At 44.7% G+C, this 27,867-nt stretch overlaps 1 protein-coding gene across 8 annotated transcripts in view; it reads left to right on the top strand.

Moving 5' to 3' along the window:
• Positions 1-27,867, top strand: part of RYR1 (ryanodine receptor 1) — a 946,449-nt gene that overhangs the window by 347,611 nt on the left and 570,971 nt on the right. For all 8 annotated transcript variants that reach the window (XM_069644325.1, XM_069644324.1, XM_069644319.1 and 5 more), the window contains 6 exons: positions 1,665-2,565; positions 3,466-3,666; positions 15,229-15,340; positions 15,927-16,070; positions 21,086-21,359; positions 27,415-27,529. In XM_069644325.1, the coding sequence (XP_069500426.1) occupies positions 1,665-2,565; positions 3,466-3,666; positions 15,229-15,340; positions 15,927-16,070; positions 21,086-21,359; positions 27,415-27,529 (1,747 nt within the window). The remainder of the gene's footprint in view (positions 1-1,664; positions 2,566-3,465; positions 3,667-15,228; positions 15,341-15,926; positions 16,071-21,085; positions 21,360-27,414; positions 27,530-27,867) is intronic.

Genomic DNA, 27,867 nt, shown 5'->3' with positions numbered 1-27,867 from the left:
AGCCACATATCATCTTACCCCAGCATGCTGGGTCCTCCTTTCTACACCCTCCTGCATCTCGCCTCTAGCCTTCTAGCTTCTCTTCCTTTCCCACCTACTTTTGCAATAGGCCCTTCTTTTTACAGGCCTTGACCCCGCCTTACAGCCTCAGTCTGGTGTAATGGTACTCTGGCATATCTACCTTTGCAATTGTTGTCGGGATGGATTGATGGACTATGTCCCAGGGCAAGATTTGCAGTTTTGATGTGTGATTTAGGTATTGTGAATCCTTCCCCATTGGTGGAGTTCTCCTAGCCTGCCATTCCCTCTGGGAGGACTCCCTTAGCATAATCAGGCTTAGGTTTATTTGTGTAGAGACTCTATAAAATGAGTGAAACATTTCTGGTGTTCTTTCTCCTGGAAGAGTTGTGTGTGTGGGAGTATAGGGGTGGCGAGGTGGTGTGAAGGGTAGTGCAGTAGGATGGAGGAGTAACATGGAGTGGTAGCGTGGTGGTGATTGCATGGAGTGGTGTAGAGTTGTGTTGTGGAGTGGTGGTGTTGATTGCTTCAGTCTATCTGGAGTGGATAGGACACTCCCTCACCTGTCCTGATTCCTAGTTTAGGATGGGATAACAAAAATGAATAGGCAGAGCACAGAAAAAAGAATAAAGAGTGTGGAGTGGGACATAGAAACCAATGTGGTCAAAAGAAAAGATCCATGATTAAAGGCGCTAATCATTGACAGATATCACACTATTTATAGTTAGATTCACCAAAGACTAATTGTCTGTAATTCATGGCCTCTTGATTAATTGTGAGCCTAGTCGGTGTAGATTGAGAGCTTCCTGTGAGTCAGTAAATAATTTGCAGCATGGTAGCTTTCTCAGAGCCTCTTCTTATGGGCCTCATTGCATGTTAGCCATTATTGCCTCTGTTAATAGCCCAAACTGGTTTAATGTTAGTACATGCAGTAAAGATAAATTAACTGCCTGATTTAGCGTTAATATTTTTCCACATTATTGGGGATAAGTTAAACTACCCGTACAGAAATTCTGCTATGGTCGCTGCCAACATTAGAAGGGGCAGAAGTATTACCTATACTTAAAATATATCTTTTCCTTTTTGTACACTAAATCTAATCAATCATAGTTTAAAATGCGTTTGTGTGGCCCCATATGCCCTTCTTTAATCCTCCACCTCACAGACACACCCAGTTGGTTTATTATTTGACAACTTTAATTTCCTAGAATAGACAAAGCACAATCTCTCATGTAATTGTTTTAATATAGTCAAGGCCACACACTTGGCCTTAAAGGTAAGGGTAAATATTTCAAGTTTCAAGGTACTAGCCAGGCATAAAAGTCCCATGTTCTTCACATGCACACACAGTACACCAATTTTTGCTAAGAGTGAAATACTGCTCACTAATGGCCAGCAATGAGTACAAATTGTCCATCTCAGGAAGGGTTTGCAATTTAAAACATTTTTTTTTTTATAATGCTACAATATATGATCTTTGACTTTGACATTAGTTTGGCTGTGAATTTGAATATGTGGAATGACATAATAATTTGGCTTTATAACGCTTTTGTATTTATCTGTGTGCATGCATCTTTAACCCTCAAACCTGACACCTCTGGCTTGAATTTGAATGAACAACCTTGCTTACTGTGTCTCCTTTACAGGTGCATTGACATTTTAGAGCTTTCTGAGCGCCTGGACCTGCTGAAGTTTCACTACCACACCTTGAAGCTATATTGCTCTGTTTGTGCCCTGGGCAATAATCGTGTGGCACATGCCCTCTGCAGCCATGTGGATGAGTCACAGCTCCTCTACACCATTGAGAACAATCACCTTTCGGGCTTGCTGCGGAGTGGCTACTACGATCTGCTGATCAGCATCCACCTGGAGTCAGCCAAGCGTTCCCGTCTGACCATGAACAGCGAGTTCATTGTACCCATGACGGATGAGACCAAGAGCATCACCCTCTTCCCAGATGAGACCAAGAAGCATGGCCTGCCTGGCGTCGGCATGAGCACCTGCCTCCGCCCAAATCTTCACTTTTCTAATACGTGTTTTGTCAGCACCAGCTCTGAGCTTTATCAGCTCAGCCCCTTCATTCCTTTGGACATCTTGAAGACCAAGGCCATCAACATGCTGACTGAGTCCGTGCAGGATGGTGGGCAGCACACACGTGACCCAGTCGGGGGAAGCGTGGAGTTCCAGTTCGTGCCAGTCCTGAAGCTCATTTCCACCCTGCTGATTATGGGCATCTTCGAGGATGATGACGTAAAGCACATCCTGAAGATGATTGAGCCCAATGTCTTTGGGGAGTCCAAGGAAGGAGAGGAAGAGGCGGCTGAGGGAGAGGATGATGGGGAGGAAGAAGCCGAAGAAGGAGGAGAGGATGAAGAGGGGGAAGAAGGAGAGGACGAATCAGAGAAGGAGAAGATGGATGAAGGAGAGAAAGCTGAAGAAGCCTTAGAGAAGGCCATTGAGGCTGGAGAGCAAGATGCCAAAGAGGAAGAGGAAGGACTGGAGGAAGGCCTGCTGCAGATGAAGCTGCCAGAATCTGTCAAGCTCCAGGTATGATTCTTTGTGATCGGGACAATAACCACTCTCTACATTTGTTCTACTTTGAAACCAAATTCCACATGCTGTAGAATGAAGTTCAGATGAGCTGTATGTAGACCCATGTGATATCATACAGCAGGCAGTTATCAGGGGCTAGTTACATCATGAGGCTAATACCATATTCAGTCTCCTAAAGTCGTGGTAAACAGACAGTAAGGTGTACCTTGTGTCAGCAAAACTCCACAATGCAATATTTATTGCGGCAGGATCATGACTTGCTTCAAGAACTGTACTGGTGAAATTAGTCGCTTGGAGACAAAGGCTTGTTAGTGTGAGTTTAGTCAATTTTCTACAGAGGACACATATGATATGATATGGCATTTATAACGCACCTGTACACAAGTGTTTACACATTGCTGGTATGCAGATACCTTGTACTTCAAATAATCTGTCACCAGAGCCACTCTTCTTTGAACAGTTTGTAGGCACACAAAGAAGAGTTTGGGCAAAATTGAAGCCAAAGACACAAATGCCATCTTTATGAGGGGCTCACTAGTTTACCATGCTCAATTGGCTTATAAACGTATCATAAAGACAGGACTGGACAGATATACCCCCATCACTACAAACCCCAAATGTTTCTGTTCATCAGAGAATAGGTTTACATTTCTGCTTGTGGCACCGAGCCCAGTCACAAGTTCAAGCTGTGCATTGCCATGTTGTGGGCATTCATTTACTTACCTGATGCAATAAACATACACTTAGAAAGTGTAGTGGGCATATAGACAATTCTAACGACCAGGCCTTTAGGAAGCAGATGGAAAAAAAGTGCCTTAGATGGTGGATTTGCTCCCCTGTTAAATCAGTGCAACCTCTAATCTATCTTTCATGTTTTACCTTCTGCCGCCTCAGATGTGCAACCTCCTGCAGTATTTCTGTGATCGTGAACTGCAACATCGCGTGGAGGCCATCATTGCTTTCTCAGAGCGCTATGTGGACCGACTACAGACCAACCAGAGAAAGCGCTACCGGGAGCTGATGCAGGCATTCACCATGTCTGCGGCAGAGACCGCCCGCAGGACCCGAGAGTTCCGCTCCCCCCCTCAGGAGCAGGTGAGTTAGTAATCTGTAAAGAGCCAGGGTACTGCCGGAGTGTAACACAGCAATGTCATTGCATGGATGAAACAGTTCATGATATCATAGCAACATTCATCAATTTATAATTGATCTATCAAGCTTGAGAGACCAATTTGAAGGCAGCTCACTATCTATTCATGACAATGCTGTATGCACTGCTATCCTAATGCTTCACTGAAACTATTACAGAACTGTCGAAAAGAATGAACATATTTAAACCTTTATGGAGATAACTTCTGTCTGGCTCAATTTGAACAATATGTTTTCATTTTTAATTTCATAGTGTCACATACTACTTCTCATCACTCACACTTCGACCATTCCTCTCAGATGCTCCTGTCTTGTAGATAGTTCCTCTTAATCAAATGGTTCTAACATATCCACTTTCCTATGGTTAGTGAAGGATTCTCCATTTTTCAATCCAAGCTTCCGCTCTAAATTCTCACCTTGATTTTTCTCTCCCTGCAACCACCAAATACTCCTTGCCTGTGCGCACCGTCTAAACTTGAGTTACTTTTCCAAACATCAATGGGGTGGATGCCCCCATTTCTTTGTTTTTTAATTAATTTATTGGTCTTTTGTAACTTGCTGCATGTGTACAAGATACTTCAAAGCATGGTAAAGCAGAGGGAGTGGGGTGGGTGACGGGCTTAAGGGGCAATCGATGAAAAAATACTTGTGTTTAAAAGGGGTGTAAGCCGATATCATCTTGGTTTACAGCAAGTGTTTCCATAAAAGACAGCAAAACAATAATCTATAGTGCTGATGAAAAGTCATTTGACTGCAAACGCGGTATCGGTTAGTTAGGGTGCATGCCACGAATTGTGAAGAGGACATTTCAATACAATCGACTGTGAAGCGTCCTCAGCTCAATGCCAGGAGACTGAAAGAGGACAGGAGGGGCCAGAAGAGGAGGAGATGAGGCGAGAGGGGAGCAGGAGTGGTATGAAGGGGAAGAGGAGCGCAGATTTAGGAGAGGTGTGGTGTGTAGAGGGCGCAGGAAGGGGATTGGTTGGGCTTCCTGGGGTGTCCCCCAGATCAAGCGAGGATCCAGGGAAATAGGGTTTGGATTTGGTGCACGGAATATGGATATAAAAAAGATATTAACATTTTTTTATATCAATTTTATATCAAATGTATATTGGATCTAAAGTGTTTTCTAATTTATATCAGTTTTGATATAAAGTGAATATAAATTTTATATAAAATCTATATATAGATGGGAGCGGCTGGGAAGGGGCTCAACGATGGTGCTCGGTCGAGCGCCGAGAGTGAAGTGAGCTCTGAAGTGAGGGACTGTGAATCAGGGTTTCGCAGAGTGACGCAGTGATGACATCACAGAGGGCGTCCGCCCCATTGCGATAGGAAGCAGAAAATGATATCAAGCAATTTTGATATCTTTTAAATATATAAAAAATGTGTATACAAAATAATATTTCTTGATATAATAATGTGTATAAAAAGAATATAAAACATATTTTTTGATATACAAATGTATATGTAAAATATTAAAAAGCATATTTTTACACAAAATGGTATATTAAAAAAATATGAAAACTATTTCCTGATACAAAAATGCATATAAAGAATTATATTACAAATCATATTTTTTATATCAAATTTTATATTAAAATGAATATTATTTTAGTATCAAATATTTCACATTTTGTATATCAACTTCCCCTAAAATTGTGATATCGAAAAAAAAATTATATCAGTTTTGATAATGAAAAGCAGTTTGATTTATAAGTAAAATGTGCTTACCAGAGCCTGTACAAAATTAAAACTATTGGCTTTGAAATTAAAGCAGTTTATATTATAAGTAGTGTTCTCCAGGCACTGTGCAAAAGTCAAAGCATTGCTTTGACAATCCGGCAACCTAATTTCTTTATTTATTTGTTAAGCACCGAAAGCCTGCAGGCAGCAGGGCACTAATATTCACACACAGGACGACAAGAAAAAAGACGGCACACCCGGGGACAAAGAATTCAAAGTCCAGGAGAGCAGGTGTGGAGGGGGGTCTGTACTTCAGCTCTCTATATGGCAGAGGAGAGGCACAGAGGACCCCAGCCAAGATTCTCTATTATTGGTACGTGGTCGAGCAATCAAGGCCTAGCTTCTCAGGAGGGGATGCAGGCTGGTTTTTAAGTACAGTGTAGTCCCCAAGCCCCCACAAAAGAATGTCCACATACTGTATTAGTTAAAACACAGTCTTTATATAATTAATATTCAAGGTTATGTACACTATCACAATAACTCACTTTGTGCTTAGAAAATCAACAATGGTAAATATATACAGTTCTAAAGTGGTACCACAATTATTAGCAGATCTCATTAAAGTGCATCAACTGTACTCTGGTCAAATGTCACACAGATCACTCCATAAAGGAAACCAACAATAGAAAATAGGAGGAAAGCAGTTGGTTAGAACAATTGGCAGAATACTGGCCTCTACCGTTAAACACAGTTCTGTGTGGAGATTCCCCCACCTGAGCAACCTGTAAAGTAAAGATATATCACAAGCCCAGTCCATATATTGTTCTTTTAGTCTTATTTTCTTCTAAAATGGCTCTACAACCCCAATGTACCAGGAATAGCAGAGTTCGACGTCGGGTCGTCGACGGATCCTTCTTGAGCGGCTCCCTTTAAGGCAGGAGCCACGGATTGTCGTGATCCCACGAGGAAAAGGGTTGAACGACGACAGTGAAGTGGCAGCTTTGTTCCTAGTGGTGCTCATTGACGACAGAGCGTTGGCGTCCTGCAAGGAAGAGGCGTGCGGGGCACCTCGGTGACGATAGTTCAGGACCGCAAAGAGTTTGAAGAACTGTGGCCCAGCAAGGGCGTCGAGTCGTCGGCGTCTCTGTGGTCTTTAGGTGGCGGGAAACCCACCAGCGGATGCTCTTCGGCACGTCGACGGCCTCAACTTTCTCCGGCAGGACAAAGCGGTCGACGGTGCAGGCGAGAGCGTCCTTCGATCAAATGTTACTTAGGCAAAGGGAGCACAGTGGCTCCATCGGCGACGGCGGTCGTCGACAGTGATGAACAACAGTGTCCAGGCTCTTCTCCTTGTGATTCCGCGGCGGTCCCCATCTCCGGTCGGCAGCCTGTCATAGGTCTGTCTACCAGGGAGCTTTGGCAAAGATCAGCTGGTGCACGATGGTACCTCGTAGCTCAGGCAGAGGGCACCTAACCAGGTCCTCTCTGGGTCAGTCCTTGGAGACACAGCAGCTTTCAGATTGGTGAAGTAGAGCAGCAGCAAGACTTCTCTTCCAGCAGGGCTTCAAGGTTAAGCTTCCGTTTCAACTCCAGTTTCTCTTCAGCTTCTGAACACCATATATGGAACTTCCACCCAACAGCCAGTCAGGAGGAAGGGACAGAGTCAGGGCTTCCCAGGACTTTGGGAAAACAAGGTAACAGGTGATAGAAAGCAAGAGGCCACAGGGGCCATCTTGTTTCCTATCAGGAATCAACTGATTCCAATGGCAGGGCCTGGGTATCCCAAAATGGAGGATACTCAGAGCACATGTCAAATTCAGCATGGAGCTGCCACCAGCCCATATCCTGCTCTGTGGGCCACACACAGGTGCCCAAAAACATAAACTAGGGGCACAGAGTTGTACCCCCACCCATGGGTGCCATAAGGGTATCCCATGGGTCTGTACACCAAACCAAAAGAGAGAGCTGCGCCGCCAGGAGTCCCACATGGACTCCTGCGCAGAAAACACGACAGAACACATGATAAAAAACAGTAAAGGACAAGGATACGGAGGCCCTTTCCCTCCGATGCATTTCCAGCATCACAGCAGGTCCTGGAGATTTATTCAAACATAAAGGTTTTCAATCGTTTCCTAAACTTTTGGTGGTTTGTTTCTAAATGTAGATTTACTGGGAGTGAGTTCCAGTGTAGAGAGTAAGGTCTTTCAATGCAGCTACTTTTCAGTCAGTAGCAATTCAAATTTCACAAGTCACATACAATTTGAATCTAAATACAATTTTAGTGCTAATGGCTAAGGATAACAAAGGCAGGCCTGAGCCCAAAATACTAGTAACCCTTTTAGGTTTACTCTCTTGCCAAGGTCTGTCCATGCCACTAGAGTCTGCAAATTGTGTACTCCTCTTTATTATTGGTCGGGGTAAGTCTTCCTGATGTGGGTCCCAGAGCCCTTTCACTAGGTCACTCTGTCCCCTTGGGTATTCCTTCTGTTCTTTACTGTGGTCTTTAAGCACTCTATGGGTCTCCCCAACCCTGAGACTAGCCACCCTGGTACCTTTAGGGTCTTGGCAGTCTCCCTCCGGTTGTTTGCAGGTCTCCTAGGAGCTTCTGCAGCTTTCCTGGCTCACCAGGGCCTTACCAGGTCTTCTGCACTGCTCATCTCACCTGCACCTCGCATGCAGTTTGGAGGCACTTCAGCAGTTTCGGTCACCGGTGGGTGTTTTCCCTCTCCTCTGATCTGCATCACCACACCTCTGCGAGTGTGCTTCCCTCCTGGACAGGGATCTTGTTAGGTCTGCAAAAGATCCAGGTCTACGCTGATGTCGGGACTGTTGGGACTCGGGGCTAGCTAGCCTTTTGAATGTAGTCCCTGAGCTTCTATCCAGGGCTAAAACCAAAATACCCGGTGCTATAGCACCCCCAGCACCGTCCTAGCGATGCCTCTGCTCCACAATACCTTCTGCCTCCCTGCTCTACAATCCTGCACGTACCTGGGCACTTTCTCAGCTCCTGCAAAGCCGACAACAAAGACGCCATCATTCCATTCCCTCACTTCCTTTGAATGACAGCTGACCAACAGGATCATCCCACCCCAGTAGTTCTTGTCTGAGACATGATACAGAAACACATGCAGACTATGGGATTGGATGGGTGTTGTGGGAAGAGGAGAAGGCCAAAGGGATACCGTGTTTCTCCCGGGATAGTCACTACTCTCAATGGGATCCTCCCTCCCCATGAGATCCTCCCTCTGAATACCACCCCCAGGGGGACTCTCGGGTAGCGGCCTCACCTCCCTGGCCTCGTGAAAAAGGGCTTCTCGATCTAAAGCAGTGACGATACTTTGTTTTTCATCTGGCTACAGCGCCTCTCTCCCCGGCGTATTACCAGCGGGTTTACGCGGTGCTCCTCCTGCGAGGGCTACTTCCCCACTTCAGATCCCCATTTGCCTTGTTTACAGTGCCCGGGGCCCTATCACAGGTGGGATGCTTATGAGGTGTGCAATGTGCTTACTCTGAGGTCTCTGAAGAAGCAGTTATCTAGGTGGAGAGAGATTTGCTTATGGTTGCCTGCGGAGCATCTCAAAGCCATCACGCATCACAAGTCGAAGACCATCAGACAGGTAGTCCAATTGTTTCTTCTGCAACTCAACGGGTGACTACTTCCCGGGTGTTCCTCCACTGAGAGGGGTTGACATGATCCTTGTACCGGCTCATGACCTGAGGCCTATAAGGCTACCATTGCACGCACCGAGGGGTCTACGGGTCCTCCAAGGTTAAGAATCGAGGGGCCGGCTGGCTCTAGTACCGGAAATGGGTCTGAGGGGTGTGACAGCTCTATTACCAGGCATGGGCCTGAGGGGGCACCTAAACTCGTTGAGACTACCAGGTGGCTGCCCAAGCGTATAAAGCCTACCGGAGGAAACTCTGAGGTCGGTCATGATACTGAGTCAGGTCACAAGGGCCTACAAATGCCTACATTTATGTACTTCAACAGATCAGGATACTGACAAAGAGGAGGAAGAGGCACCTTCCTCTGCCAAGGCGTTTCGCGACCGTTTGCAAGCGTTAGTGGATTTTCAGGGAGTACACGCACTTCACCAGGCTCAGCCAGAAGGAGTTGTTTTAGCAGAGATATTGTCTCTAAGGTGTAGCCATTGTGGTGTTCATCTTCAGAAGGACGTCTTGGAAGTGACTAAAATGTTGTGGGTTAAACCACACTCTTCTCAGGCTGTAAATAAACATTTGGATTCTAGCTTCAGACAACTGGATGGAGAGAATATTTTGTTGTCTTCCCACTCACAACCACATTTCTCTGTGGTGGCAGCAGCATCTTTACATTCAAAAACTGCCTGCAACATCTTCCACCAAAAGATCAGTGATGGCTTGCCTTTCCAAGGAAGACAACCTTCTTTAATCCTTTGGAATCTTTTGGAAAAAGGTCAATGCAGGCTTGCGCTTAAAACAGGCAAACGCAGCTGCTTTGCTCGCTGCAGCGAACCAAAACCTTTGGGGAGAAATTGGTGACCTCCCCTCCCAGATTAGCCTTTAAACCAGCAAGCAGTGTTCAAAGCAGGATTGGCAGAGGCGAAGATCATAGCACAAGGCATGCTAGAAGCCTCAGTGTAACACATTGATACTGCAAGCAGAGGACTATGTGTGGGGGCATACATGAGATGTTCAGCTTGGATGCATACCAAACAGGTTTATGTTGGACGTCCAAGACAGAATTTCAGTTCTGCATTCCTCCAAAGATGATGAACTCACAAAGAAGAAAACTAGTACCCAAACAGCTAAATAATTGGCCATACTATCCAAACTGGCATCTAAAGGTTTCTCACAAGGTCAACTCCGATCAGGCCAAAGGCCCCGAACATTTGGGAGTTTCAGGGGATTCCAGGAAACGAGGCCAGGAGAGTTCCCCCAGCACTCATGGCAGGAAACAGCAACGCATGACCCCTAACTGGTACTTCTCTTCCCCCTCCTCTGTACAATCTTCAGAATAAATAAAATAATGAGGAAAGCATCCGGGTCCATGATACCCTGGCTGGGGGCAGCTTGTCTCGACGTGGTTCAGTGGCGTGATCTTTTTCAAGACCCATGACTACTATTCATAGTTTCAACAGGTTTTCGACCTCCCCTCCCACCAAAGCCTCCATCTTCACCTCGCCTCCTTCAGATTGGTTCTCCAGCGCTTCTCAAGGAAATTATAAAGTTGGTGCAGGACCATGCTGTGGAACCAGTTCCCCTCCCTCTCGGGGGTCAGGGCTTCTATTCAAGGATCTTTGCGATCCACAAGAAAATCCAGGTGGGCCTGCAAGTAGTCCTGGATTTATCTTACCTCAATCTTTCTCTTCCCTTGGAAAAGTTCAAGATGGTGATGCCAGTTCACATTGCCGATGCTCTCTGCAAGGGAGAATGGATGTGCTCCCTGGACCTGGAGGACGCTTACTTGCATGTAACCATTTGGCATCCAGACAGACAGATGTTTAGCTTCAGCGTTATGGGCCATCATTTTCAGTACAAGGTCCTTCTGTTTAGCCTCCTCAAGTTTTCACAAAGATTATGAATGCGGTTGCATCCCTCCTCAGACAGGAGTGACATCATATATATCCCTACTTGGACGACTGGGTAATCAGATCCTGTTCTCCAGAGGGAGTGGCAACTACAAGCCAGAGGCTTTTGAATATTCTATCCGACGTAGGATTCTCCATCAAATAAACTATCTAGAGCTGCTAACCATAGCTTTAGCTCTCAGATGCTTCCAACCAATGATACAGAAAGAGATAGTTTTGGGCAGAACAGAGAGCTCCACTGGTATGTATTATATAAACAAGAAGGGATGGACAAGTTCCCCAGCTCTATTCAAGCTAGCAGTACAGACCTAGAGCTGACCGGTGTATCATGGGGTTTTCCTCAGGGCTTTTCACCTTCAAGGAGATGGCAGCTCAGAGGCTGACAGACTGAGCAGGCTGACAACTACTTCTTAAGAATTGGAAATTGGCCACAAAGCACTGAATACGGTGTTCCTCAAGTGGGGTCATCTGGAGGTGGACCTTTTTAACACAGAAGAGAACACCAAATGTCCTCTCTTTGCTTCCTGGACAGGCCAAGGCAGAACATCCTTAGGTAATGCATTTCAGATGCCATGGAACTATCTGTGGGGGATTTGCCTTCCCTCCAACCCTCTTTATTCAAAATGTTTTTTGCAAGATCAGGAATTCAGAGACTTCCAGTATTATTCTAATATTGCCCCAATGGCCGTCAAGAGTGTGGTTCTCGGATGTGCTCCATCTCTCACAGTTCGAGCCCATTCAGTTACAGACAGGGCAGCTTCACCTGTTATCATAGCAGAAGAGGTCAGTGATTCATCCGGCTCTGGACAAGCTAAACCTATCGTCTTGGTTCCTCACGAGATAATATTAGGAAATCTTGGTCTATCACAGCAAAATATGCAAATAATTCAAAAGGCTTGCCAAGGAGTCTACTAGAAATCAATACAAGGGCAAATGGGCTTGTTTTTGCTTTTGTGCTAAAGGCAATAACGTCAAACCCATCTCTTCCTCCCTGGATTATGTACTATCCTTTTCTGCTTACCTTGTTCATACGGAAGTGCAGGTGGATACATGCCGTACTTACCCGGCAGCTATCAGAGCCTAATAAACTCTGACAAGTTACTGTTATCCTCAGGTAATCCAGTGGTCAAGAAGCATCTTCACGGTGTAACAAGGATTTACCCTCCGATAACCAAACCTCATTCAGTTTGGGACCATAATGTGGTTCTAGTGGCACTAGTTCATAAGCCTTTTGAGCCAATGTCAACCTTTGATATTGAGTTGATAAGTTGCAAAACAGCCCTTCTTTTGGCGCTAACCTCAGCTCGGCAAATTAGTGAAATTCAAGCCCTCTCGGCCCAACACAGTATTCCACAGGGACAAGTTGCTTCTACAAACGCACCCAGCATTTCTACCTCTTCATTCCATCTAGATCAGGAAATTGTTTTCCCCACATTTTTTACGAAGCCCACATTAGAGGCAGATAATGTTATGCATTGCCTAGATGTAGGTAGGACACTAAAGTTCTACTTAGACAGGACCAAAGAGTTTAGGAAATCAGACACTTTTTTTGGCACTTTCGAAGGCTCCTCTCCTGGCTCCTAGGCATCCAAAGCCTCTATAGCAAGGTGGATTGTAACTGAAATTACGGAAGCCTGTAAACTTCAGAATAAGCCCATGCCAATGGGAATTCATGCCCATGCGGTAAGAGCTAAAACCACGACAGTGGCATTTCAGAGGCGAGTGTCATGGGATGCAATCAGCAAAGCGACAACCTGGGCATCCCCATCTGCCTACTGTAAACATAACTGCTAAAATACCAGGGCCAGGTCAGATGGAGCATTTGGTCAGGCGGTGCTGAAAAATGTGTTTGCTAACAGCTCATAATAATTACATTTCAGTACCCGTGCAGCTTAAATGGCGCGTTGTAATCGCCCATGCAGCATGGAGGAAAGGGGACGGGACGTAGGAGTAATAAAAAGTTACACAAAGGAGTGACTGAAGTACTCCTAGTCCATGGCCCCCTTTGCTCTATACAATCCACCATCCATCCCCCATATTAAAAAGTTGCCAATATAAACCGTCGTATGTCTGATACTACAAAGGGCAAAGTGAACTGAGGTGAGTCACCGGTGGGTGGTGTCAGCGGGGCCTGGTTATTCCCGCAACTGCACATCTGTGTGCTCCAAATTTAAAGGGAAAAAGTGCATATTTGAGGGGCAAAATGGTTGCAGTACCGTCCCTGTACAGGGACACCCATGCAGTGTGGAGGAAAGGGGACTATGGACAAGGAGTAATTCAGTCACTACTGTGAGAAACCTTTTAGTTTTTTTACTGTTTCCCTTTCAGTAAAAAGAGGGTGAAAAGTGGGAATATTTCCTGTAATAGCATGTCTGCATGTTCTGCCACATTAAACCTATCTTCAAATCAGGATCCATGCATTCCTTGGAAACACTTTTTTGCAGCAATCCTCAAAGCATTTTTTTCCCATTTTCTTTACTTGCCTTAAAATGAAATTGTTTGGTATTACCCAACTCCATATTCATTACACTCAGCTTTCGCCATCACACTGGCAAACTCCAAAGAAGATAAAAGATGAAGTGTGAGGTCCATTACCAAGGGTAGCTTCATTGTGTCCTATATGCAAATGTATTTTGTCAGAGGGGGGTGGTGATTTTTGATTCCAAGTGTGCAAACGTTTCCACCCAATATAAATTCTATAAAGCAAAATAACTGCCATGAAATGATCAAAGGTGGCTGTAGGAAAAGCCACTTTGTGGTTTCTGTGGCGGCCAGGACCAAAAGAACAGAGGCATGACTGTAGTGCAGGAATTGGGCCGGAATAGAGCACCAGCAAAGTCTGTAGGAACTCTCAGGCCCAATGGGGCTAGCCCAAGAAACTCGTTGATTGGTTCCCAAGCAAGTCACGCACAAACAGCCACGCTTTAGAAGACTTGCGTGCACCTGACACAAATGCATAAACAGACAAAGCCTCACAGCTTGCTCAGAAGCTAAACAAAGTGGTATTTATGTCTTACAATTTAAAGCCTTTTTTTAATAGGGTATATTTGACCAATAGAAAGAGAAGAGACCAACTTACATGTCACATTTAAAAGTGTTTCTTTCTGAAGGACTATTACAGACATGCTTGAAATTTAAAATTGTGGTAATTCTTATGTTTCCAAAATGCTCTTTGCATGTATGCAAATCGTCAGGCTTGGATGAGATGGTCCTTATTACCAGTTGTTTGGTCCAAAAATAAAGTGCTGGTAACAACGTATACCGGCACCTTTCTGGACCGGCCAACTCCGGCCTGAAAAATGCCTGAATCACCAGCACCATTACTAGCAGTGCATGGAGTCCTTTGGGACGGGAAGTTACCGGGATTTACCGGCATCTACGCTGCCCATAATATCCCCGTAATACTGGGTTATCGGGCAGCGTCTACGGTACAGTAGTTTCCTGGTATCCCACTGGAATTAACTACGGGATACCAGAGAACACATAATGAGCCCCTCTTCTGGCCTGAGGCCCCGCCCCCAAATCCCCCAAGGAGGAGGTCGGGTTCCCAGAGTCATTTAATTTTTCCATTTCCAGCACTGCATGATCTGAAGTGAGAGATCTGAAGGCTAGAGGAAACAGTTAAGTCCACATTGCTTTTGTTTCTGGGAAGGAGCGAGCGTGTGGCCAGTGAATGTGCACCTCTCACACTGCTTGGAAAGCTGGCTTTCAACTGAAGATAATGCCCCCAATCCAAGCAGTCTGGTTGGCTGCTGCACCCAGATCTGCTGATTTTTTAACATATTTGTAAATGTCTGTTTGTGGTTGACCAAGTCCAGTTTAATGTGACATGTCTTTCGACAAAGATATTATTCTGGGTTTTGTGTCGAATCGTTGAAGTTAAAATGTGGTTGTTCCTCAGTGATAAATTCTTATGAACTTTGCAAAATAAACTGGCTCCAAACCAGACACAGAACTGTCAGAAATGTTTTTGGTGAATTGATGAGGCTTAATAGGTCATGGGTGTATCGTTATTGGATCGAATGCATTACATCTCAGTGGACATTTAACCATGGTTTCTTTTGGGTCGGGTTGTCCGAATTCCCCCTGTTCTACCAGCTTCTCTTACCCTCCTACTCCCAATTTTTCCATCCCCTCACCTGCTACTGCATATAAAAATACTTCAGCAAAATGCTTTCAAATGCATTGGGGTTACGGGGGACACCTTGTTATCATATCAACACTGTCTTTCACCTTTATGTTCTCTGTTCAGATAAGCATCCTTGTGAATTTTAAGAACTGCCCGGATGAGGAAGAGTGCCCTGTGCCTGATGAGATCCGCGAAGAGATGATCCAGTTCCACAATGACCTCTTGTCTCATTGCGGTAAGCACCCCTTTCCTCAACCCACCCTAGTTATGGCTAAGGTATTGCGCAGTACGGGGAGGTGCAGGTTTGCTCTCTGCTTTACTGATGTTGCCCCTCATGCTATTCCAATACTGTAAACCCCACATAGTTCTGCACCCTAAATATTGACTTATGACACCCTATGCTAATGTATTACTGGGGCTGACAAGTAACCCTGCTAGTTCACCGACATTATCCCTGCTATTGTGTACCCTAATACCAGTGCACTGAATTGCAATGCATCCTGTTAATCATAGTCTGAGACTCCACACAGCGCTCTTTCAATGCACCACAATCCTCATATGTTGCATCCACTTCTATTTAATGCTTTGTACCCAGAAGGATTGCTGCCAACGCAACTCAGTCCTGACATTCTGCACCTTTATTATCTCTGTATTCACTCTGAACGTGCACTTCATTCCTGATACGCAATAGCTCCTCTTATTAATTTACTGTGACCCCACCCAACTCTTTTAGTGCCTCTTGAGTCAGACTTGCCCCAAATCTGTAGTTTTACAGGGATAACTCTCTGGGTCACTTGGATTTGCTTGTGTGTGTTTTACAGGTATTGAGATAGAGGGTGAGGAGGAAGAGGAAGAGGTGGACACCTCACTTCGTGGACGTCTCATGAACCTTGTGGAAAAAGTTAAGAGCTTCAGGCGCAAACAAACAGAAGGCGAACCAGAGCAGGAGGAAGAAACCAAGCCCAGTGAGTATAAACAAGGGTCAAACGTGGCTTCTGATCATTCAGCACCATCATAACTCACCCTGCCTGTGGAAGTGGACTCACTGCTTATAGGGCACATTTCCTTGGATCCTGTGGGAAATACTATTGAACATGACATTGCCTTGCACTGCACCAAGGCATCACAGTACAGGAGTCATTGTGCGTGCTCCATTGCATCTGATGGGAGCCTTTGAGGGTCCTTGCACAGGAAACAATATTCTATAGATGTTTTGGGCCATGGCTCCCATAATCCAGCACCATTAACTTTGCTGGCTTGGGATGTTGTGAGTTGCAATCCAAAACATCTGGAGAGCCAAAGGTAGCAGAGCCCTGCTTTTCTGTTTCCTATTGTGTGGCTGACTGTGAGTTGCTGGTAAGCTAACAGTGCAAAACTGTTATCTCTTTTGTCAAATGTGGGTTTTGCAGGAGTTCATATCATTTAATCAGTACAAGACATGCAGTCTTTTACTGTGTCAAATGTACTCCCAAGTCTATCACATGCTTTCATGTTCCAGCTTGATGTGCCATGGCAGGAGACAGGGTTCTTATCTTATGCAGGTCACTGAGGTCCCTGCAGGATCACATATCGTGGAAGCCACCCAGTGGTCAGTAGGTGAGATTCAGAGGTGCTGAATAGTGTCCACATACTGTGCAATGGATGCCGTGTTATTACCATGCGCACTGAACGTTCATGTTCCTTTTTGATGTATACAAACAGCAGCTGAAGGTTATAGTTACATGGGGTGGCAGATTTCAGAATATAGGATGGGTTAGCGAGTAAGGTCACCAATAGAACATGGCCGAACACATCTCTAGGCCATTCTGACAGCACAGGACAGATTGTGAACCTGTTAGCAGATCTTTTCTTTTTACATATGTCCTATCTACTACAGTCCCTCAGAATATATGCAGATGGTTTGTGTGACCTGGACTGGCTTAACTAATTTGTTTTGGGGGCACTTGTTAGTCATTATGGATCACAGTGCAGGGGGGCTTCTGTCTGCCATTTAGAATTGTTTTGAGTGAAAGTTCCACCTTCCTTATGGAGACTACTGCAGGGAAACATTGTTTATTTTGCTATATTTGTTAGACATTCCAGTACAACGCTGATGGGATGGAAGCAGTAGAACCCTTTTTCATCATTTGTGGGAGCACCACTATGCCCCCATATATCATTACTGTGAGGTGGCTATTTAACCATAGCGGTGGTCCAAAATGGCAATGCTTTGTTTTTTAAACTATAACTTTGTTGTTCTGTCTTAGTTGGCTTTCTTGCTCCCGACAAGGTTTGAAAAGGGTTTATATGGTCATGAAATGTCACTAGTTTCTTGCAATAAGCAAGAGAAGTGCTTGCACATTCCAGCCAGAATGATGTCAGCGTTGCTGAACTGTTGTTGGCAGAGCTGGCTGTCCATGAATAGACAGCAAAACCCTATTTGAAAGGTGCAGGTCCTTCAAGTTGGTGTGCTGTGGTCACCTATAGCCCAATAATTCACATATTAGGAGGGCTCTGTATCCATTTGACAGTCGACCAGAGGAGTCAAGAATCAAAAGAAGAAGAGACGCAGGAGGATTGCCTCTGGAACCACCACTGGTCAAGCCCATCAGCGCCAAGGCGTAGCTGTTCTTTTCACTAACAGGCGAGACCTTTACCTGATGCATTCTTCCCTTAAACCAGTGGGTTCAACTAATCTCTAATCCTGCTTGATTGGTCTTCCCCTCTGACGCTCGTAAGAGTTGCATAGCTTGTATCTGGCTTGCATTCTCTGTAGTTGGGACTCCCCGATTGCACAACCTCATCTAGCCCTGGGGATGGAAACCTTTCAGATAACCTTACTGTGGAACTGGAACCTCTTTGCTCTACATGCACTGCTCTTAGTAAAAGAGGGGAGCCTTCCTGGAGCCTTAGATCGCATGATAAGTGAATGTTATGGCAGAATTCCCTTTTTGGAGGTTCTGCTGTCATTTGGCTTTTTTCCGCTTTTATTTTTTGGAACCTTATCCTATTTTTGTGGCCACAACGTTTTTTTGCATATTGTCCAAAGGAAGCCCATTTCCCTCCGGGGACAGGGTTCTTTTCAAGCACTCCATTCTTGCCACAGGATGACTTTATCACCCTAGATTGGTTTTGGAGAGTCGGTTGGTTTCAGCTGTGAATAAGGTTGGCTTCACCAGGGGTGCAATCCGATTTAACAATTTAGTCGACCAATGTAACTTTTTGGTAGCCGTTGGAGTAATAATGTGCTTTCCTAAGTCGTGCCCTCTGCCATTTTGTTTCTTGGGCATTACTTTGTTTGGCAAAATCACAATGAGACCTAATATGGCCGTTATGCGCACATGGTTTTACTCTGAGCCCTCTAAAGATGTTTTCTATAGTTAAAAACAGTCCCTGGCCTTTACACATCCTGTGGTGGTGGGGCTTGGTGTTTGATGTTTTTTTGTGGCCAACCTGATTGTCTGGCTGCCAAAAACGTTGTATGATTGCTGGGCCAGTTTAGGCCAGCCCCTAGGTATATGTGATATCTAGTGGAGACCCTGTTCTTACGCTCAATTCAGTTCGAATGTTTGTGATTTCAGCAGTTTTTATTACCTACTAGGGGATCGTTGCTGCATTTGTAAGACAAGTTTAGGCCATACTAGCAATATTCTGTTCCCTAGTCTTAGCTCCGTTTGGAATATTCGACTACTGGACATCCTTTCTGGGCTGTCCTCCTCCTCTGGTCCTCCTTGTTGGCTGGATCACGTTTCCTATGTGTGATGGGACCATTTTCTGGGCTGTTTTACCACCCATTGCTGATTTTGTTGCCTGGGCCGCCATCTTATTGTTGGATGCTTCCGTCGCCTGTAAGGGTGGTGGGACTCCACTACCTCGCCTCACTTGTTCTCATCATGGGACCATATTCTACTGGTAGGTTGCATCTCTTTGTTCCTCAGCCGCAGGACTCTTCCTCGTCATTTTCTTCTGTCCTAGTGCCACTCACTGATGCTTTTACCTCTGGCTGGTGGGTTCCACTCCTAAGTAGTGCTGCTTACTTCAGCCCTATCAGGGGCTGGTGGGGGGGAATTGGTGTCCCGGTCATTATTTCTGTGGGTCATCCTTTTGTGACTCACAGGTGGTAGCTGCTTATCCTTTCACTACAAATTGGTTTATGACTCTTAAGCCCCTATTTCGCTTGTTGCTTCTACTCTGCACTAACTATCTTTAGGACTTTACTGCACTAGCTGCGTGGGCCCTTCTAGACTATTCACCTCATCTCTCAGGAACCTTTGTGAGACTCCTAAAGACTCCCACAGGCTTGGTATATGCCTATGTTTTGATGTATGTATACAATCATTTATCCCTACTTTGGTGATTGCATTGATTATATGAATAACTGCTTGTTGTGTGTTACACAACTGTGTCATATTTATGTACCAACATACTTTCACCTGCTTTTGAATATTTAAAGTGTGTCTTAGTGTAGTATTGTAATAAATAGTGTAATTTTTATACTGACGTGAGTGGGGCTTTTCATTTACTATTTCTGCTAAGTGTTAACATTACTACAAAAAAGTGCCCCCTTCCATCTTAGTTCTGCCTTGTTGCTTGGTCCATGCTACATAAGAGTGTGATTTAGCTGAAGTTATGACTAACCTTGCTAACCCTAAATTGACTATTCTAAGTCCTGCCACAGAGGGGAACTTTGAAAAAGCCTTCTAAAAAGATGCTATGAAACTTACTATCTATTTGAAGTTTAATAAGGCCATGTCTGGTCCTAACTCGGAAAATATATGTTTATAGTTTTTCAGCAAAAAGAATGATCATTAGCCTAGAACTCCCAGCAAAAGCAACAGCTAAACATCACAGGGCACAGCAGCGTCAGGCAAGACACCATGAGGACAACCAGTGATCCTACCAATCAGGCCCATTCATATTTTGTTTATCATAGTTAGTACCAATGTTTACATAATGACCTGTTAAATTATCACTACCATAGTTTTGCTCTGTGACATTTACAGCACTCAGTTGCTCCCCGAGCTATGTATGCATTAGAAAAATGTATTATAACAATGATTGCACCTTAACTGGGAGTATTCCTGTTGGATCAATGTTTATTCCCTAAACGTCTTCTCATCTCTTACTTTGCACTGACCATGCCCAGCCTAGTAAAATACCTTAATTAAAAAGATTTAGAGAGATGTTAACATTCATCTGCCAATGTACTATAATACTTCCAGTAGTATTTCTTCCTTACTAAAATTATGGGTGCAATGGCTTCACAGCTGCATTTAATTTCTGAAATCCTTGCCTTCATTGCTGCATCATCTGCAGTAAAATGCCACCATCATTCCAAGCAACAGGACCATGTGCACTGCCTTATTTAGATAATCTAAATTTACCACAATGAATGACTTATTTCTGCAGTGTTCAGTTAAGCATGTGTGTCTATACTATTTGATGATCATTGTGAAATCTGTGTGTTGTGCACTGCTCACAGACAAAGCTGAATGAAATTCAAAAGATTGTGTCTGCTAAAACATGCACTTCAAAAGGCTGCAGTGTTGATCTGCTCTGAAAAAGTATTGAAGTAGTATAAGGATTTTAAAAATAATGTTGCTATCATGTTCACAGTGCCGCCCACCTACTGTGTATTCTTCCAGATATTGGATTCCATCTTAGAATCTGGGTCAGCTGACATCATTCAAAATGTGCACTTGTTCTTAATGTTTATCAGTCTATTACCCTAATTGCATACTATCTTTGTTTGAAGACCCCAGAGTTGGAGGGAGTGAGAAGCTTGTGCATACCTGGATTAGGGTGTGGCAGAGATATATGATCCCCAGCATTAGGCACAGTGGGCAAAATACTTGTACTTGTAGAGGGTCCCAGATTGAACGGATGAGATGTGGTATAGAAAATGACTTCAGAGTTTGAGTAGATGTTGAAGGGGAGTGTATCAGAAACCCCAAATTCCATGCATAAATTGATGGTTTGTGCTGACATTTTTCTCCAAAAGGTACCCTGCAGCAACTGATTTCACACACCATGGTGCACTGGGCACAGGAATCGTTTGTGCAGAACCCTGAGTTGGTGCGAGTAATGTTTAGCCTCCTCCACCGGCAATATGACGGCATCGGTGAGCTCATCAGGGCCATGCCTAAGGCCTACACCATCAATGGCGTATCTGTGGAGGACACCATGAACCTGTTGGAAAGCCTAGGGCAGATCCGCTCGCTGCTCATTGTTCAGATGGGGCCTGAGGAGGAGAACCTTATGATCCAGAGCATTGGGTAATGGCTAAAATGCATCATCTGTACTCTCTCACTGTTTAGTATTTTAGTATTTAGTTTATTTCTAAAGTGCACCAGGCCCAGGGGCAACCGGGCGCATAACTTAGATACAACATGATGAAAGCAGAACATGGCATTATTTACAATGTTTACAGATGAGTTACATAATTTACAATCAGAAAAATAGCAATAAGAGCAGAATAATAAGCAGAATGTGTATACAAAGGTACGTCATAAGTACAAGTTAGGCAGTGAGCCAGTGTTAGATGTCTTGGGAGGACAGCCAGACTTTGGTAAGGTGTTTGAATCTCAGAAAGGAGGGTCCTGCTCTCAGCTCATTAGGGAGTGAGTTCCATAGTTTAGCTGCCAAGATGGGGAAGCTGGTTCCACCTGATCTTTGGAGATTGAATCGTGGGATGACGAGGCAGTTGGCTTGGGCCAATCTGCGAGGTCTAGTGGAGCTATGGAGGGCAAATCTGTTCGCCAGATAACAAGGAGCTTGGTTGTGAAGGCATTTATGGGTAAGAGCCAGAGACTTCAAGGAGATTTGGTGAGGGATTGAGAGCTAGTGAAGGTTACGTCTAGTGTCAGCTATGTGTTGGCGCCTGGGAATGTTGAGGGCCGCTCTGATCGCATTGTTTTGGACAATTTGCAACTTGTTTAAGTTACAGCGATTAGTGCCTAGGTAGAGGGCATTGCAGTAACCGACCTTAGAGAGTACGAGGGTCCTAACCAAGGTCACACAATTAGCTGTAGAGAGGAACGGGCGACATGCAGTAATAAACCTACAAGTATAAGCCGCTGCTGATGAGACTGAGTTGGTTTGTCTAGTCAGGGATGAGGTCAAGTCAATGTAAATCCCTAGAGTTTTTGTGTCCTTAGCACTAGGAATAGTATTCCCATCAATGGTGAAGGACTTAAAAGCAGGGTCAAGTTTGGTGAGTTTTTGTGGTGAACCAAGAATGAGGAGCTCTGTCTTTTCATCATTTAGGCAGAGTCCGTGTTGGGCCATCCATGCTTGGATGACCTGGTAGATGGCATTGATGGCGAGGGAGTCAGTAGTGTAGTCACCTGTGTTAGGGATTAGTATCTGGGTGTCATCAGCGTAATTAGTATACGTGACGCCCAGATGGTCCAGAATATCAAAAAGAGGTTTGGTAAACACGTTATGCAATGTGGGCGAGACACAGGACCCTTGAGGCACGCCACAAGAGACAGGAGCAGGTGGGGCGGCTGCTAGTGGAGAGAACATGCGCATTGATCTATTATCTAGGAACGAACTGATCCAGGTTGAAGCTTTGTCAGAGAAGTGTGCAGCTGATTTGAGGTGGTGACAGAGAATCTTGTGATTGACAAGATCAAAGGCCGCGAGAAGTCCAGGAGAAGTAATAGCGCAAGTTTGCCTTTGTCTTTTAGATCTTCGATCTGCGTTTTTAAATCGATAAGGGCAGTTTCAGTGCCATGGCGTGGCCGAAACCCCGATTGCCTAAGTCCCAGAAGTTTGTTTGATTCAAGGTATTCTTGAATTTGTAAATACGCAGCTCGGTCGAGGATTTTTAGTAGAAATGGGACAGTAGTGATTGGCCTGTAATTCGTAGGTATGTGGGATCCAAGGTAGGTTTTTTCAGGAGAGGGATGACCCACGCATCCTTTAGATTGTCAGGTACAATCCCAGAGCTAAAGGAGGAGTTGATGATCGTAGTGATGAATGGTGCTAGGTCGTGAGCTGCTTCCTTAATAATGGGCGCAGGACAAAGGTCACCATGACAGTTGGAAGGTTTAAGGCTAGCGATGATCTTTTCCACTTCAGAAATGGAGAGTGGAGAGAAGCTAAAAGGAGTCAGAGAATCTGGGATGGAGTGGTTTATGGCAGGTATAAGGTTCGGTTGAGGGTTGGATTGAAGGCTAGTTTGTTTGTTATTGATTTTAATTTGGAGAGTGGCAATCTTGCCTAGGAGAGCCTCTTGGATTTTGGAACACCAAGTGCTATCTTTGGTGCAGGTGTCAGGTGCAGTAACAGGAGTTTCAAGTTCTTTTAGGATTTTGAACAATTCTTTGGTATTAGATTTAGCTTGTTCGATACATTTATTGTATGTGTCTTTTTTTGCCTGGAGTATGGCTTCCTTGTAATTGAGGGTAGCCAAGAGTAGACACAATTTGTTAGCTGGAGAGTGGTTGCTTTTCCAGTGAGATTCCGCAATTCGTTTTTCTTTGCGCAAGTTCTAAGCTGGGGTGTGAACCAAGAATTCAGGTGGGCTCGAGGTTTGGATTTTCTCAGTTTAGAGGGTGCGATGGTGTCTAAGGCTTTAAGCATAGCCCGATTAAAAGCGTCAACCAAGGCCGTGGGGTCAGAGCATGAGAGAACCTGGTCATTGAGAACAGGGAGGAGGAGAGGGAGGAGTCTGTCGCAGGTGATGTCACGTTTATTGCGAGTGGCCGTAGCAGGTGAAATGCTTGGAGAAGGGCTGACAGGTTTGGACTGGATATTGAACGTAATTAAGTTGTGGTCAGTCCATGAGCACTGTTGTTTGGAGGTGATGTTGATGGGACAATTGTGGGCAGCTATCCAGTCAAGGGTTCTGCCCTTGTTGTGGGTAGGTTGGTTTATGAACTGTGTGAATCCTGCATTCGAAAAGATATTATCAATAGTCGTGGCAGCAGTGTCCTTGGGGTCAGAAAGACCTAGGTTGAAATCCCTCAATATCGTGACTTGGGAATTAGTTTTGGTGTTGTGAGTGATGATGTTAGAGAGGTAAAGTAGATGTAGGGTGATAGAGTGGTTAGGGGTAACAGCTAGCATGTACACATCTTACATTGACCTGCAGAATACTACAAGTGATAGTAACTCCTGCAAATCTTCCAGGGTTGCTCATTCTTAGATTGTGGCTCCCTTTGTGTCATAATACCAAGATACACAGCTCTGTCAGTAGACTTCAGTTAGCCAGATACTTCATGGACGTCCACATCTCCTCCCATTGTACCTCAATCATGACCTGGTAGACCTCATTCTGACCTCTCTCATGCTCCCTCTCCTATACACAGCTTGACCATTACACCTTAAAAATGGCATGCTATTATATGCTGGTTTCCACTGAGCCCTACAAATGCATGATGTGCTGCATGCACCCCAAGTTACTCCAGTATTGCTACCTTCACTCTGCTCAGCACAGGGGCCTTTCGTTGGACTGGAGACATTGTACCTGCTTGCAGTTTTTGCAGTTCACAGATGCAGCCCAAATGCCCCGCTGCTCTTGCAGTACTATAAGTCCACCTAGATCTCCTGTTTCATCTTCTTAAGGGCCAACTGCTAGGATGACTTTCACACAGCGCTCTGGTAGTGGATGTGCAAACATCTAACCTAATGGTGAAAACACTTTCACCATTAGGTTAGCCTGAAGGAGGTGGCAATGGCAGAGCGGTCGGGCATAATTTAAGGGAGGAAGGACAGCTGGTAGTAAAGTTCAGTTAGTCCACACAGTTAACAAAAGAAAACACCCAACTCTGATATACTGAAAAAGTATACACTTTTTTAAAGTCACACATACAATCTCTATCAGGTTAAAATAAGTACTGTTAAGTACATATAGCACATGCCGGAACCTGTGTGTGTGTGTGTGTGTGTGTGTGGGTATATTTATATTTAAAAACAGCAGTGATCAGTTAAGATCCAATCCACCCCTACCATTAACATACCAGTCCCCTATCTAATGATAGGCACTGTACATACAGTCTAAAGAAGAGGGAAAAGACATGGGAACCCCTAGACAAAGTACAACATTGCATTCATTTAGACATCTCAATCCAATTTGCCATACAAACACACAGTATTCGTATCCCTTTAGCACATAGTAACATGGTTGATACAAATATACACTGGAGTTTATGTCCATTTAAAATGTAATTTGGTGGCGGGAGCCGTTACGTGGTGACATACACATAGGAGGCTCCCCACTGCCAAATTTGCTACATTTGCACGGGAAGTACAAAAGTGCAGGGCAAAAGGTAGCGCACACATGGGTATGCCTCATTTTGCCATACACATTTGCACTCCGCCGTGCAGAGAGAGTAAATGGAACTGCCTGCCATGGTAAGCAGTGTTCACAATTGAATCAGGCAGCGTTTACATTTGAATGTGAGCGCAGCTTGCCATGCTTGCATGGCAAGCAACGCTCACAATTACAATTAAACCTGCCTGATTCAATTGTGAACACTGCTTACCATGGCAGGCAGTATGTTCAGTGGATCCCTATGGGGTACGCCTGCTTTATGCTGGTGCCTAAAGCTGGCGGATTCCACAGGACTCTCCAGAATTTGCGCCGGCATGAAAATCCATGCCAGCACAAATGCTAGAGCATTTGTATGGTGGAAAGGAAGTGAGGCTGCAGATACGCAAGTTGTGTTCTGCCCAACCTCTCCGCCATACAAATGATTGAAAAAGAGCTGTGGTGTGAATGGAAGCCGTTAAAGCCTTACTCAAAACTTTTATGCCTTCCATTACTCACAGGAGCATGAGCTCCACTAAACACTAAATGCATATATACTGTAAAGGTGCACAGAGGACAGCAATCAACCCAGGGGACACCAGAGCAGACTCTCCTGAAGAGATCCAGTGCCAGGCTCGAGACTAGGGAGCAGCAGGAAGGTGAGAAGCAGAGCAGTATTCAAGCCAAAGTAAGACAATGGCCAAACCAACCAACCAACCAAGGAGAAATATGGGGGAAGGTATCTTGGATAGCCCACCAACCCAGGACCGAGAGATAGGTACTCACAGTGGCAATTGCCAATAACTTGGCCGAAGACCGAATAAATAGCGAGGTGAATAAAGAGACTTCCTTTGCAGGGCATAATGTAAAATCCAGAACCACGGACCAACAATGACCCTGATGGCCAAAAAGAAGAACAATTGTCCTTCCTTGTTGTGGGATCCATCGGCCAGATGTGAAAGCATCAGCAAAGATGATTCCAGAAGGACAGAAGAACCGGGACAAGCAGGCTCCAGACACTCAAAGGGCAAATAACTGCAGCCCACCATCCGAAGGCCTTTTCATGATGATACCAATGGTGGAGTGACCCAGATGAGCAGATGATGTAGGGTTTTAGGGGCTTATCGCCCTTTCAGATGATGGCAGATTCCAACACTAAGGTGATTAAATATGAAGCATCAGTAAAACAGACCAGAAAATTAAATGGTGCCAGCATGGGAAGCCTAACCCAGCCAATGAGAAGGACCAGGTGGTGGACAAGGGCAACCCAGGAAGACCATCCAACAGCCAGAAATCTGAAGCTTAGCGAAGCCCATGAGGCACGGTCCAGCCAGTTGGGTCTGATCTGGACATAAAAATGCAACAATGGTGTCTTCATTGAAATATCCTTCAGCTGTTAAACCCAGCTGTTATCCTGTAAAAACCAAACAGAATAAAATATAAGAACACAGTCTCCCCTAGCTAACCCATACACACAGGGGCTGATTTAGGCCACCAATAACACAAAGGGAAGTTAAATAAAGGTCTTGGTAGCCAGCCAATTACGTTGGCCCCAAAAAAGGCCAAACACCCAGGACCGCCCCCACACGTTTTGTAATGATAATGTCTGAGGCCAGAGACTGGTCGAAGCCAGCTCAAACCACTTTAGGGGTTACATAGCTGGGCTCAGAGTGAACCCATCAGTGCATCATGAACACTCAAGTCCTGCTTCATGGTTTTCTCAAATAAAGGAAAGCCCAAGAAACAAAATGGCTTTGAGCAGGACCTAAAAACAATGCAGCAGTCAAATGGCTATCAAAAAGGTACATTGGGTTACTAATGCGACAAATAAGTTTTCTCCACTAATGAAGCGAAACCTAAATCACAGCTGACACCTGCCTACCCAATAACCCTAAGCCAATATTGAGATGCTTAAAAAATATCCCAAAAATAAAAGGGGGTAAAATCAAAAAAGTGGTAGCTAAAAACATACAGTGGAACCTCCAAAAATGTTTGTTTTTTAAGAAAGCTGACTGACTTCTTGATGATAATTGTTGAGCACTAATCACATTTTGCTCTGTTTCTTTGCTTAGGAATATAATGAACAATAAAGTTTTCTACCAGCACCCGAATCTGATGAGAGCACTGGGCATGCATGAGACAGTCATGGAGGTGATGGTGAATGTCCTTGGAGGCGGGGAATCCAAGGTAATGTTCTGTACTTATTCACTATCCATGTGCTCAGCACTCTGTACACATCTATAAGCCCTAGCTTGGCATGGGTATCACAACACAGTGTGGGAAGCCTTCACCAGGAGACCTTCTGAAGGGATCACTGCCTTTTCTAAGGCCAAATCTATCTGCATGGTAGTGTTGAGACATGTGCACATATGATTCAAAGACACATTCTTCATTCTTGATTAATTGTTTGTCTAAAAATCTTTCTCAATTCATGCTCCGATTCAAAGTACTTTGCTGGGTTTCAACCGCCTTTCTCCTTCTCAGTGGTTCTCAGAGTTCTCAGTGCCCCTCTCAAGTTCTAGATG

This window comes from Ambystoma mexicanum, chromosome 2p (assembly GCF_040938575.1).
Source record: "Ambystoma mexicanum isolate Mex_15411 chromosome 2p, UKY_AmexF1_1, whole genome shotgun sequence".
NCBI lineage: Eukaryota > Metazoa > Chordata > Amphibia > Caudata > Ambystomatidae > Ambystoma > Ambystoma mexicanum.
This window is presented reverse-complemented; position numbering and strand designations above follow the sequence as displayed.